The 14,291-nt window shown below is 40.2% G+C and overlaps 1 protein-coding gene across 4 annotated transcripts in view; it reads left to right on the forward strand.

Moving 5' to 3' along the window:
• The window catches only part of sdk1a (sidekick cell adhesion molecule 1a), an 856,101-nt gene that overhangs the window by 304,884 nt on the left and 536,926 nt on the right, over nucleotides 1-14,291 (forward strand). For all 4 annotated transcript variants that reach the window (XM_043711901.1, XM_043711903.1, XM_043711902.1 and 1 more), the window contains exon 4: nucleotides 7,656-7,803. In XM_043711901.1, coding sequence (XP_043567836.1) covers nucleotides 7,656-7,803 — 148 coding nt within the window. The remainder of the gene's footprint in view (nucleotides 1-7,655; nucleotides 7,804-14,291) is intronic.

The following is a 14,291-nucleotide window of genomic DNA, read 5'->3' on the forward strand; positions in this document are numbered from 1 at the left end:
ATCCTTTGATACCTTATTACCTAGCGAGTGGCAGAGAGTACTGACCGAGGGTGTACCCATTGGCCGAAGCGCACTCCTTTCCATATCTGATTTGTACGGATTTGTCATCAATGTGGTCGTTTTTTGTATGAAATCTTGTACTTGAAAATATCGAAAAAGGTCCTTTTTAGGCAACCTGAACTTCTGATGCAACTGTTTGAAGGACATCATGACCTCCCGATCAAACAGATCTCCCAAACAAGTGATGCCTCTGGACTCCCAAATTTTAAGTCCACCATCAGTCAAGCCTAGCTGAAATCCCAACATTCCCACTATATGAGTAGAAGGGGAGGTTTTCTTTGTGAATTACCCTCATCCTGTCACATCATCCTCCAAGCTTTGATTGTATTTAATACAACTGGGTTTTTACAAAGATCCGTAACAACTCTTATGTTATCCATAAATAATAGATGATGAGGGAACATTTTGCTTGGGACCCCTCAATATCCAACCAAATTGATTGTGGGTCACAAAGTGACCCAATCAGCCACATATGATAACAAAGAACTCAGTTGGTACCTCCTGAAATCCGGAAAATCTAGACCTCCCCTTACTCGTGGGAGCTGCAACTTATCTAATTTAATAAGGGGCCGTCAATGATTCCAAATAAAGGAGCCAAGCCAAACACAAAGCTTACACAGCGCCTGTCTCGGCAACATCAAAGGAAGCATTCTCATGGGGGAGAATAGGCAAGGTAGAATATTCATCTTGTCCAAAGCTATTTTCCCAGCCAGGATATCAGGAGATCTTCCCAGCATTGGAGGTCCTGCATATTTGCTCTAATAAATGTGTATAATTAGCTTTGCGTAGCTGTCCAAATACCAGGGTAATAAAAATAGCTAATAGAGTAAACCTCCCAGTGACCACCGAAAGGGGAATCGGGATCCATCCAGAAAATTGGATATGCTGGTAAGATCTCCTAACTGCAGAGCCTCTGATTTCATAAAGTTAATTATGTAACCTGAGAACATACCAAATAAGTTAACCACTTGAATGAAGCGGGGCACAGATATCAATGGGTCATTTAGGAAAAGAAGGACATCGTCCGTATAAAGAGTGATTTTATGCTTACCCGATCCTACCTCCGGGGCTGTTATATTAGGGTCAGTTCGGATGGCTTCCACCAGAGGATCAATCACTAGTGTAAATAGTAGTGGTGAGAGAGGGCATCCTTGACGACAACTTCTGTCAACACTCAAGCTATCCGATCTTATGCCATTGGTAATCACCACTGCTTTAGGGTTGTGATATAATACCGTGACCCACTTGGGAAAGACCTCTCCAATGCCAAACTGTTCCATAGTTTAAAAAAGATATGGCCATTCTACCCGATCGAATGCCTTATCTGCATCTATGGAGATGACTAATCCTGGTATCGCTCCTTGCAGCAGACTTGTACCATATTTAACAATCTTCTAATGTTATTAGTAGATCGGCAACCCATGATAAACCCCGTCTGATCCTCTTTTATAACAAATGGTAAAACCCTCTTCAGTCTTCATGCCAACCTTTTTGAGAGAATTTTAAAGTCCACATTCAATAAAGATATAGGTCTGTACGAAGTAGTCATCTGGGGCATTTCCTTTCTTAAGAATGAGAGGGATATTTGCTTCTCTCAGGGAGGACGGGAGGCTACCCTGACCTGACTATAGTTGGTCTGGCCAATTCGTGTATAAATTCTTCACAGAATTCAGCCTGAAATCTGTCTGGTCCGGGCGCTTTACCGCTCTGGAGCTGCCTCACCGCCTCCTGGACTTCCTGGGTTGTCGGGCGGGGCATTCAAAAGCTACACCTGCTCCAAGGATAAGCCCGAGAAGGCCAGATTTTTAAAAGAGATTCCATCTTCCTTGCTCTATCCTCACAGCCTTCCGACTTATATAACTTGAAGTAGAACTTTCTAAAGGCTGCATTGATCTTTTTAGGATCTCAAGTCAAGGTACCAGCACCCTTTCTAATAGACATAATGGATTGGGGAGCCTTTTTCTTTCTGGCAAGGTCTGCTAGATACCTGCCCGGCTTATCGCCGTGCTCAAATAATCTCTGCTTTGCAAATAGTATCTCCCTCTTTGCTGTTTGAGTAAGTGCAGCATTCAAAGTAGCCCTGAGGGCTGTAATCCACTGTAATTTAGTAATGGAGGGCCTATCAACATATGCTGTCTCAGCTGCCTTCAGGCGAGCCTCAAGCAGATGCTGTTGTTCTCCCTTTTGTCTTTTCCGGGTCGCAGAATATGAGATAACCAAGCCGTACGCATATGCCATAGCAGTCTCCCACATCACCGATGGGTTGCTGGCTGTACCTGAATTCATACCCCAGAAAATTTTAAATTCCTGCGAGAAATATTCGATGAACATACTATCGTTCAATAGGAAAGGGTCCATATGCCAATGTCGGGAACCCACCTTGTCATCACTAGTCTTGACCTCCATATACGTTGCTGCGTGGTCTGATATAGTTATATTCCCTATTTTACAAGACATTTTGAATTCAGGAAGGTTGAGGGGACAAAAAAACATATCAATTCTGGTATGATACTTATGTGGGTTAGAGTAAAAAGTAAAATTTCTACCCTTGGGGTAAAGACACCTCAACACCTCAAAGAAAGAACAAACCCCCCCAAGGAAGGATGGAAAAGAGAAAGGGGGAGGGAGGAGGAGACAACAAAGGGGGTAAAATAAAGTAATTGTCCATATATTCAAGTCCATCAGTCTATTTGAGAGCATCCAAAAATTATTTTACTTCTTCCGGCGATCCAATTTTATGCACAGACCCTCCATGATTGAAGCGCGGCATTGCCAGGTATCGCATGGAATATTGAATATTTAAATCCCTCAGATGCTTCTTTACCTCATCAAACTCCTTCCTCTTGCATACCACAATCGGAGAAAAGTCCTGGAACAGCATTATTTTGGATTCCTTGTATACCATGGCTTGGGGATCCTTCCCCAAAACTCTGGAGGCCTCCAGGAACATTTGTTTTTCCCTGTAGTGCTGAAATCGCACTAGGACTGAGCGGGGACGCTGGTCCAAACCAGGCCTGCATACAGCAACCCGATGGGGAGACCACACCTGGCCTAACACGGACTCCAGCTTCAGCAGTTGTGGGAGCCATTGGTCTAAAAAGTCAACAAGCTAGCCTTACTCCTCCCGTTCGGGAAGGCACAGCAACCGAATATTTTTCCGATGACCTTGATTTTTGAGGTCATTGATATGCTCTTCTAAGGCTCGGACTTGACATTCCAGAGCCTAGAACTGACCAAGGAAGGGTTCAACAGTGGTCTCGGAGGCCGCGGCTCGTTGCTCCGCCCTTCCAACATGCTGCTCGAGGTTCTTGGTCTCTCGGTCATACTGCAGAAGTATGACTGAGATCGACTCCCACCTGGACCGGGTCTCTTCAGTGACGCGTCGATCTTCTCTCTGAGCTTTACAAACTCCGAGATCAGGCTCGCCTTTACAGGTAAGTCCCCTGGGGTGGCTGCGGACACATCTGTTGCTGCAGGGAGGAGGAGGGGAGGGGTCTCTGCCTGTTGCAAACTCAGTGGTCCTTTACCTTTGGTCATTTTAAAATGTATCAAACTGCAAAGGTTTGATGCAGAATGACTTTAGCTGTTGGGGAAAAGCTATTTTTAGTAGTTTGAAAAGTGAGGAGAGGGTAGGTACCCCACTTTGCCTGGGTCCTGGGCAAAGCTCTGCAGATTCAGACCTCCTGGGTTGCTGCCATCTTGAATCCCCCCCACAACTCTCCCCTTTCTCACCTTGGACCTGTATCTCCTAGTAATTGACCCCTCCGCCCTGAGAAAAAGCCTCATACTTTCCACTCTCTCCATGCCATTCACAATCTTACTAATGATTTGGAGATGCTGGTGTTAGACTGGGGTGTACAAAGTTAAAAACAACTACCTGATGAAGGAGCAGTGCTCCAAAAGCTAGTGCTTCCAATTAAACTGTTGGTCTATAATCCTGGTGTTGTGTGATTTTTAACTTTGTACACAATCTTACTAACTTGTATCAGCTCGTGCCCCCCCCCCCAACCCCCTGCATTCCAATGAAAACTAACCCAGTCGATCCAACCTATCTTAGCTAAAATCCCCTGTATCAGGCAACATCCTGGTAAACTTTTTCTGTACCCTCTCCAAAGCATCCACATTGTTCTGGTAATGTGGTGACCAGTGGCAATAACTTGTATGCCAAATGACTGAGGCAACTGAGCAACATTTTGCACCATTTAAGATTTACTTTTGTTTGAATTTAACTGTTAATTGGCCAGGTAGTTTTATGTTGATACTGTGCAGAGCTTTTGGTTTTTTTCCAACACGTGGAGCACTTGGTTGTGTTTGCATCTTTTCGAACCTTTTGTTCCTCATTTTTGTGTCTTTGCCTGACTAAATTTTGTTCACAATAAAGTAGTTCCTCACGTTGTCACTTAATCAGCTGGTTGACTTGTTTCTAATGCTAAGCTATATGTAGTTTTTTAGATATACTTGGCAATATTACCTCCCCATTGAAATTCAAACTTTGTTTAGACCAATGGAAGAGTGGCACATGGAGAAAGAATCAGGCCTGTCTCTGTGTCTGTCTCCTTCACCCCTCCGACCAGGTCCCTAGACGGGAAAGCAAATCTTAGCAGGACTTATACACTTAATGGTAAGGTCCTAGGGAGTGTTGCTGAACAAAGAGACCTTGGAGTGCAGGTTCATAGCTCCTTGAAAGTGGAGTCGCAGGTAAATAGGATAGTGAAGAAGGCGTTTGGTATGATTTCTTTTATTGGTCAGAGTATTGAGTACAGGAGTTGGGAGGTCATGTTGCAGCTGTATAGGACATTGGTTAGGCCACTGTTGGAATATTGCGTGCAATTCTGGTCTCCTTCCTATCGGAAAGATGTTTAGGTTTAGGGTGAGAGGGAAAAGATATAAAAGAGACCTAAGGGGCAACGTTTTCATGCAGAAGGTGGTACGTGTATGGAATGAGCTGCCAGAGGATGTGTTGGAGGCTGGTACAATTGCAGCATTTAAAAGGCATTTGGATGGGTATATAAATAGGAAGGGTTTAGAGGGATATGGGCCGGGTGCTCGCAGGTGGGACTAGATTGAGTTGGGGTATCTAGTCATCATGGACGGGTTGGACCGAAGGGTCTGTTTCCATGCTGTACATCTCTATGACGCTATGACAGAGCATTGACAGTTTTCCTGGTAACAGGATTCTCAAAGGAGGTCTCCATATACCAAGTTAAAATAATGTGAAAATATGACTGCTTTTAGTTGACTGAATTACTGTAAGGTTTTTACAATCACATGATGTATTAAATTTCATGCATAAACTTAGAGTTCCAGTTAAATGTCACTGTTCTGAAATATGTGAGTGATTTAAGCTTGTGTTGTGAAGATGTCAGTGTACTGTATCTTTTAAGAGCGTTAAAAGCTAGCAGAACTACCTGACAGAACTAAGTGTTCTGAATAAGATAAAATATAAATGTGGTCCAGCAGCTAGGGTAGCTGGTTGCCTAGAGACAAAAACAAATTTTAATTAGGCCAATCAGTTTAAATTATATACCCCAAAAATATCAAACTCCAATCAAGTTTGAATTTAATATGTTGACAATATTAAAAACCAGTCTTACAATCCGATGCTTTGGACGGTACAAGACCAGGAAAAATTGAAGTTGGGAGAGAATTGCCAAAAGACCAACAGATGCAGGCTGCTAGTCAGAACTGTCTGAGAGGTACCTGTCAAGAGAAGGAGTTTGCACAGAGGAAAATATCAACACCGACCTGGAGAGCTAGTCTACAGAGGAAGGTATATTAAGAAGATTCGACCGCTGGCTGGTTTGAAATTTGTATTTTTGGTAAACCTGAATTTGGGGTTTTATCTGACTAGTATTACAGAAGCGAAAGTAAAAGACAAGTTAGAAGAAGGAGTTGTAAATAGTTGTTAGTTAATTATTCTCTGTTAATACTTGAACAAACAAAGTTGTTAATTTTTACTTTAAATAGTTTTTGGCCTCTCGGATTTTCACAGATTACTGCATGGGATAAATATTTTCTGTGTTGCTGATTTAAAGTAAGCAGGAAGGTTTACCCTTGTCGTAACACTTGGGAGAGAAATCCAAATGCAGCTATAGTTACTTGTATTCATGAAACTTCGTGCTTAATAAAGGACATGGATATGTTAGCAGATGGCTACTTAATATAAATATAGGTCATATTTAATCAAATTAGCAATCTGTCAGCTCTACGAAATGTTGGCTGAAACTCAAAGCAGCATTAAGGAGAATTTCACTTTCAAGACCAAGTTTGAAGTTAACAGTTTAAATTCAACATGGATTCAAGGGTAAATAGTTAGGTTAGAATGTCATGGAAAAATGACCTTGTTCTAATTTTTAAATGCTAGAATTATTGTAATGTTTCCTATGTTCGACAAATAATTTCTGACTTGAAAAATCAAACTAAGATGCGATTATATAGAGTCATAGAGAGAAACAGCTGGGAAACAGACCCTTTGGTCCACTTCGTCCATGCCAATCAGATATCCTAAATAAATCTAGTTCCATTTGCCAGCATTTGGTCCATATCCCTCTAAACCTTTCTTATTCACATACCCATCCAGATGCCTTTTAAATGTTGAAATTGTTCCAGCCTTACCACTCACTCTGTCAGCTCATTCCATACACGTACCACTGTCTGCGTGAACATGCTGCCCCTGATGTCCCCTTAAAATGATGTCCACTAGTTTTGGACTCCCTCACCCTGGAGAAAGTGAAATAACTCTCGAGAGGCTGGTATACTAACACCAAGTCACCCTTTATTAACCCGTGGAAAGTTCTTGACACTGATCCAGTTCCTTCAGAGCGACAAGATGTCTGACACTTATTTATAATCTGTCAGCCAGGGCTTCCTGATTGGACCAGATTAACAAAGCCAACAAGGGAACTTATTCTATGAGGTCCATCTGGCTGACCTCATAACATTCACTACTGTATTAATTCTAAATTAAAGATTTTAATGTCCACTTGTGACAATTCAAACACTTAAGCAAACAGAACAAATGTTACTCACACAATGGTAAATATGGAAGAATTACACACTTAATTTTGGTTGTTCAGTTTTTCACTTATTCACAAAATAAAAATTATTTTTATAAATTGAATATAGATTTGGACTAACAATGAATACCTCAACTCGAATCATTAATGAAATGCTCATTTTCTAGTCTGCAATTTCTGTGTATACTGGTACATTTTAGGGAAAAATGACATGTATGTGCAGTTCTATAGTTTTATCCTTTGAAGGAGAAGAATCAAGCATTGCTTGCTTAAGCTGCATTTTAATAACTGGTCCTCTTAATCTGGGGATGGAATACAGTACCAAAGAAAGGGAAGAAAAATGAATAGAATAAGTGAGTAGAATTACATGATAGTTGTTCTTTGACACTTGCGATGCTGTTTATAAGTAGTAGTCTACAAAGTTGATCCCATGCATTGCAAGAGTAAATATTATTTGAATATCTTTCACTTTCTTGTCCTGTTTAGTTTGGTCCCTAATGTTTTAATTACAGAAGTAGTGTAGGTCTCATGGTCTCTTAGTAATTTTTGTCATTTGGAACTTCTTCCTTTTTCCTGTAGACATGGGAAATTTTGAAGGAGGCAACAAACGGATTACAGTGTCGCAGGGTCAGGCTGCTGTGCTAAAATCTCCAGACATCAGCAGCTACCCACAACCACAAATGACATGGTTTCGTGATGGCCAAAAGATTATCCCAAGCAACAGAGTGTGAGTGAACGTATTCTTAGCTGTTAACATGTCAGTGGTGATTTTTGTTTTAAATAAATTGATGGTAGAATTGTGGAAATTTCCTTAATGCTAATGTAAAGAATTTATTTTAAGAATTCACACTAATGGCTTGAACTTTGTGTGCTAAAAACATGAATTGTGTGCAGGGCTCAATGTACTCTTTAAAATTTTCCATCAATTACTTCACCAGAAAAATACACCACATTAAATTGCATTTCTTCACTGCAATTTAGTCAAGAGTCTTGGCAGGGGTGAGTAAAGGAGGGTACTTGACAGTTATTATCTAAGATCAATGTTCATATCTGTCTTAACTATTTAAGTTAAAGAAACATTATATTTTTAACCAATGGTTTGTTTCCATTCTATCAGATTTCAGTGTATTATAAAAACAAAACTAATGTTGAGGTCAGAAATCTGTCCTGAGCTCTGCTCTAACATCACTAAGCTATGGTAGAAGTAATGCACGTGTGGAATTTCTTTTGCATTTCCAATTATGGTTGACAGACTAGGAGTAGCTTCCAAGGAAGTTCTCTGTTTTCGTTACATGATTCAGGCCTGAATTCTGCTTGCACAATTCTCAAGTTGTAATGATTGTGCTAAATTTTGGATTCTTGCAATGATTGTGACTTTGGGTTCTTATTGTTATTTCAGTTTCTCCAGAAAAATGTTTGAAGTTTTAAGACATCTTAAAGTATTACAGAAATAATTGCTAAGAACAAACATATCAGATGGAATATTTTACTCACCCTTATGTTGAGTTTGGTGGTGGTAAGGGGAGCCATTATTTTGGGACCCAGAAATACTCCTATCAGCTAACACTGATACTAACTAAGCAATGGTTGCCCTCCTTCAGAGGCGGTCAATACCTTACCAGAGTATTCAGAGTTACGATTGGGAGCTGCTAAAAGCCAACCCCTGTCTTTGCTCTTGATCCTCTTCTTCCACAACCTTGATATGCAACTCTTCTTGCCATTGTTCGCTTGTGACTTGATCTCTTGATGATCAGAGGCCTGCAACAAATGAATTATACTGGCAGCATCAAAAGGCAAATTTCAGAGATAGATTAAGTGGTCCATTGAAGGGAATACAGGTAATGGTAATGCTGAGGTTGAGAATTGCTGAAGATTTGCAACATTGTCAGCATTCACACCAGCATTGCGTTGGCTGTCAGCCAACTGTAGGCAAGATTGCCACCACAAAATATTTAAATTCAACCACTTGTTGAGATCTTGCAAATTCTAGCAGATGAAGGGCATTAGTGATGAAGCTTCATATAAAGTTCTGCACCTGCAGCTGTTTAGACACAGGATTAATCAACTTTAAACAGAGTATCTGACTGAATCCGAGACTTGCCAGTGATTCCCCAATGCAATTTCTCTTAGCCTTCCAAAAGAGACTAATATGCCAGTTATGTGTTACTGTTATAGTTTTATGCAGATACACTATATTGCTCATTACTTGCAGTGTTCATACTTCTTAAAACGGTGGGTACGTTGCGGCTTGTCAGATAAAACTTTACTTGAACTTCACATCAGTGTAATGTGTTGGGTACAACACAAATGCTTTCCGACCTCTCAGCCCTGTTCCTGAAGGGCTGCTAAAATGCAAGCCTCTGCCTACATTATAACAAGAACTATAAATACTTCAGAACTGTAATGTATTTAAAGACTTCTGGTGATTGTGAAAAGTGCTATATAAGGGTAAATTTTCTTTTCATTAATGTAACCTTGATCCTTTTGCAAATTGAAATTTAAACCTGTTTAGAGAAATAAATAGCTAAACTTGAGAGACGTTTCAGATGTAAGTCATCAGATGAATGAAGTGACTTAATGTAGGGAGTGGATATTTGGTTAAACAGCACTCTTCTTGGGATCACTGTATCTGTAGTAATCAAGAATCGGCCTGCAACTAACTTCCAGGTCTGGCCTCACAAAGAAACAAAAGCTTGTGTGGCAAGTTTTTCCTTTTACTGCAAACTGTTTCCCAAAGTCCACAAATCATCTTCAGCTCACAATTCCCAGTTCACAGCTCTAAACTAAAAGAATAAAAATAAAATGGTGAAAAATCAACAAGGGTTCTAATAGTACTTACTTCCTCAACAAAGAAGAAACTGTCCTTGAAGTCTTTAGTGATGTTATTGCAACAATATCAGTGATGAGAATCTTTGTCATTGGTCACAAGGCCTCTGAAATAGGTGATCAGGTCTAGAAGATGGACAAATCTCCTGAAGACCTTTGGCTTTTTCAGAGTGTGACATTTTAAAATCCTTACTGCATAACATTGGATGTAACCTTTTAAACCAGTAAATAAAAAGAAATGAAGTTGAATGTTTGCACTGTAAGCATGTTTTGGTGCAGTTGAAGTTTGAAAATTATATTGGAGTCTAGCCTGATATTAGGTTCTGGCAATTGTTGCTATTTTTTTTGGGATGCATATTTTGGATCAGAGCTTTCATTAACCTAAACCTGATTTCCTGCATGGTAATTATTGCTGGGAATTTATTGACCCTGACCTGGGATTTCAGGACACAGTGTGAGATGAAGGACTAAATATTCATGCAGTTAGTGAGGATGGCTGACATGATGGGCAGTGTGAGGGTTGGACCTGTGTGATGCAGTCATTTGCTGGATCCTTTAAAAATGGAAAAATGTTTTGATCAAGATTGGAAGTAAATACTTAGACAAACTTGCTGGAGCAATTTTCTTTGAGAAGAAAAACAAGTGGAGTTGAGAAAGGGGAACTAGTAGATGTAGTATATTTAGATTTTGAGTACTAGGCGTCTAGATGGATATATGATTAGGAAGGGTTTAGAGGGATATGAGCCAAGTGCTGGCAAATGAGACTAGATTAGTTCTGGATTTCTGGTCAGCGTGGACAAGTTGGACCGTAGGATTTGTTTCCATGCTATACATCTCTATGACTATGAAAGACCGTTGACAAGATAAATGCTCTTGATAATAGGGATAATGTGTAACTGTGAATTGGGGATAGACTAAAACGCAGAAGACAGTTGGGATTAATGGCTCTTTTTCAGGTTGGAAAGATGTAATTCGTGAAATGCCACAAGGATCAGTCTTACGGCCAGATATATTTGGAGGAAGGGGCAGTGTTTATTTCTGGACAATACAACAATAGTTGAGAGGGCATATTGTGATTTAGACATAAGAGATTAGCAAGGGGATATAGATAGCTTGAGTCAGCAGAAAAAAAATGAGTTGATGGATGGAGTTTAATGTAGGAGTGTGAGGTCATGTACTTTGGTAGGAAGAATCAAAAAACTATTATTTAAATGGAGAGATTCTCCAAGAAAGTGCAGCACAGCAAAACTTGGATATTCTTGTACGTGAAACAGAAAAGGTTGGCATGCAGGCGCAACAACTAACTGAAAAGACAAATAGAAATTTGATCTTTCTTGGAGGATGCTGGAATTTAAGAACAGTGAAATGTTGTTACTGAAAATATTTAAAGAGGAGGAACATAGATTTTTGTAATAACTGGGAGTTGAGAATTATAGGGAGCTGCATGAGAGCAGAGTTGAAGGGGTTAGAAAGAGTAAATGTTGAGAAGAAGTTTCCACATGTGGGGGAATCTCAAACTAGGGGTCGTAGTTAATGATGGGACCCTCATCTAAAAGTGAGATACAAAAGAATTGCTTTTCCCAGAGGGCAGCTAATGTGTAGAATTCTTCACTCCAGAGGGGTGGAAGATAGATTGTTGAAAATATTTAAAGAGGAGGAACATAGATTTTTATATTAACTGGGAGTTGAGAATTATAGGGAGCTGCATGAGAGCGGAGTTGAGGCCTAGGTAGATCAGACATGTTTATATTGAATAGTGAAGCAGCTTTGAGGGGTCGAATGGCCTAGTGCAGCTCTATTGTCTTTCAGTATGGTGGGTTGTGAAAGACTGAAACACCTCGCTCTCTTCTATCTTGCATGCCAAGGTTTTCTTGATAGGTGCATCTCTAAAGGCTTACAGGTGGCAAGTAACATTTGCACCACTCATACAACAAAAGAGAATCTAATCATTGTTCCTTGATGAATAGCATTAAACCCCCATCAACATTCTGATTTGGATGGATGGATTAAAAGAAAACTCACATACTCTGTTAGGATCAATGACAAATGTTACAATGGATTTGTGCCAGGATTTTTATACCTGCATATATTTGGCTGCATTTGATACTTCTGTTAACATTTGACATAATTTCCAACAGTGAAATGTATACAATTCTACTGAATGTGATGCACTGCACAATGCTTGTGAAGGCAATCATTAACCTGCTTTCTGACTGTTCTGCCGGTAGTTTAATTCATCTGATGATTGTGGTACTTTAGGAAAATGTAAGTTATTCTTCCATTTTTCTAAACCTTCCTTTGGGGAGCTGCCTGTTGATTATCCTGACTAAAGCCATACATCAGAGACTCGTGCAAAGAATCAACAACATTAGCTGGTTTTGTTTTACACCTTTCATGACAATACAAATGCATTGTTACTTCTCAAGTATGCCTTCTAATCATTAATAATTTCATTGCTTTGCTAACATAATACTTAGTAATTTTCTAGAAATTCCTTGTGTAAAAAACATTTGCTGAGAGTAAACATTCTTCAATTAGTTTTGGGAATAGAGTATTGAACTGAATTTTTGACTAACACTTTGAGGAACAATTTTCTGAGGCTTAATCTTTACAGGATAATATATCAACAATACAGTGTAAAATTTAACCATCAGACAATAGTTATTTAAAATACAGGTCAGCACGGTTCTTATTGGAATATCCTACTATATTATCAGAGCTAAATTATTAAATTATATTCCTTATTGGCTTATGAATAAAAGCTCGGCTAAAACGATTGCAAAATATTTGTCTCCGTGTAATCATCAAATGTGGGAGTGTGTGAAAATTAAAAGGTCACCTTTTACCTTGGTCAAGTATCCCATCATGCAGCAGTATGTCAAGTTCTTACTACTTCCACATTTGCCTCCTTGTTGATCTTCCAGATCAACACCTAAGTTTAGGAAAGTGGCTCATCCAAAAAAAGAGGGTGCATACTCATACACACTTGTTCATCATGAGGGTCATCATGGGGTACGGTCCGGTAGATGATTACTGGCTTTGGAGCAGAAAATGTGGTAGGAGCAAACTGTGCACAACAACAGCCTGTGGTTCTCGATATGATAACAAAGTATCAGGAGTATGATAGTAAAGATGACAAGCCCAATAACTAAGGAGGATCCCTACTTACCCAGCCAGGCGAGGTCAAAAGACCATCCAGATTCAAAAGGTGTGCTTACTTTCTTGACTTAGGAGCAAATGTGAGTCACCAAATCAGAGACATTTTTAGAATTGTTAGGTATGTGGGTACAACATTCCTGCCCTAATAACAACACAAGTGCCACCCTCCTTGGATAATTGAAAAACCAAGGCCAAGCATTTCTGAAGGGCCACTGTCCTAACTGCAACTAGCTCAGCGTTGATCTTAATCAGGACTTCAGCAGTATAATTGGTATTTAATTTGCCCAATTCTTGGGAATACAGATAGATTCTGTTAGGAGGAGAAGACATCCCTGTCCAGGTGAGAAATCCAGTGAGGGATCTTGTGGGCTTCACAGGAGTAGCCAACCCATCCAAAACTCTGATGCGAGGTACGACATATCCCATTATGTCATCATTACACAATTGACAGGTACTTTTGGCACGCCCATCACAAGGCCGTACGTATCGAGTTTCAGTCATTTGCACCAGGAAGTGCATCCACAGGGTTCTCGTCATTTGCTTTAGTAGTTGCTTGAGTTGGTGGGGTTATGTATTTTACAGTTGGTCGTGTGCGTCCTTCCAATTTAACTGCAGTTTGGCTTGTCAGTAACACTTAATATGGCCTTTGCACCTAGGGGGGAGAGAGAGAGAGCCATTTTTAAGAGACTTAACATACACTAAATTGCAGGTGTAAAAGGGTGTGTGTTTGACCCATGGGGTTTTGGCATGACCTCTATTACCTTTGAATGATTGGCCCGGGCCACTTCGCTCAGGGCTTGAGCATATTATGTGGTTTTCTCATCTACCCAAATCAGGGCTATTTCAGATGTAGACAGAGGGGGTGGGTACCAGTAGTCATACGTCTTCCCTTCGGAGCTTGAAATGGGGTTAGACTAGTGATTCTATTATCCTAGTTTTGAAGGGTGTACAGGGTAATAGGGTAGGCTTCAGGCCACTTAAAGATGTAGATGGAGGTGTAGTGGACAGCGAAGAGGGTTACCTCAGATTACAACAGGATCTGGACCAGATGGGCCAATGGGCTGAGAAGTGGCAGATGGAGTTTAATTCAGACAAATGCGAGGTGCTGCATTTTGGGAAAGCAAATCATAGCAGGACTTATACACTTAATGGTAAGGTCTTAGGGAGTGTTGCTGAACAAAGAGACCTTGGAGTGCAGGTTCATAGCCCCTTGAAAGTGGAGTCGCAGGT

The sequence above is a fragment of the Chiloscyllium plagiosum genome, chromosome 21 (genome assembly GCF_004010195.1).
Source record: "Chiloscyllium plagiosum isolate BGI_BamShark_2017 chromosome 21, ASM401019v2, whole genome shotgun sequence".
NCBI classification, from domain to species: Eukaryota; Metazoa; Chordata; class Chondrichthyes; order Orectolobiformes; family Hemiscylliidae; genus Chiloscyllium; species Chiloscyllium plagiosum.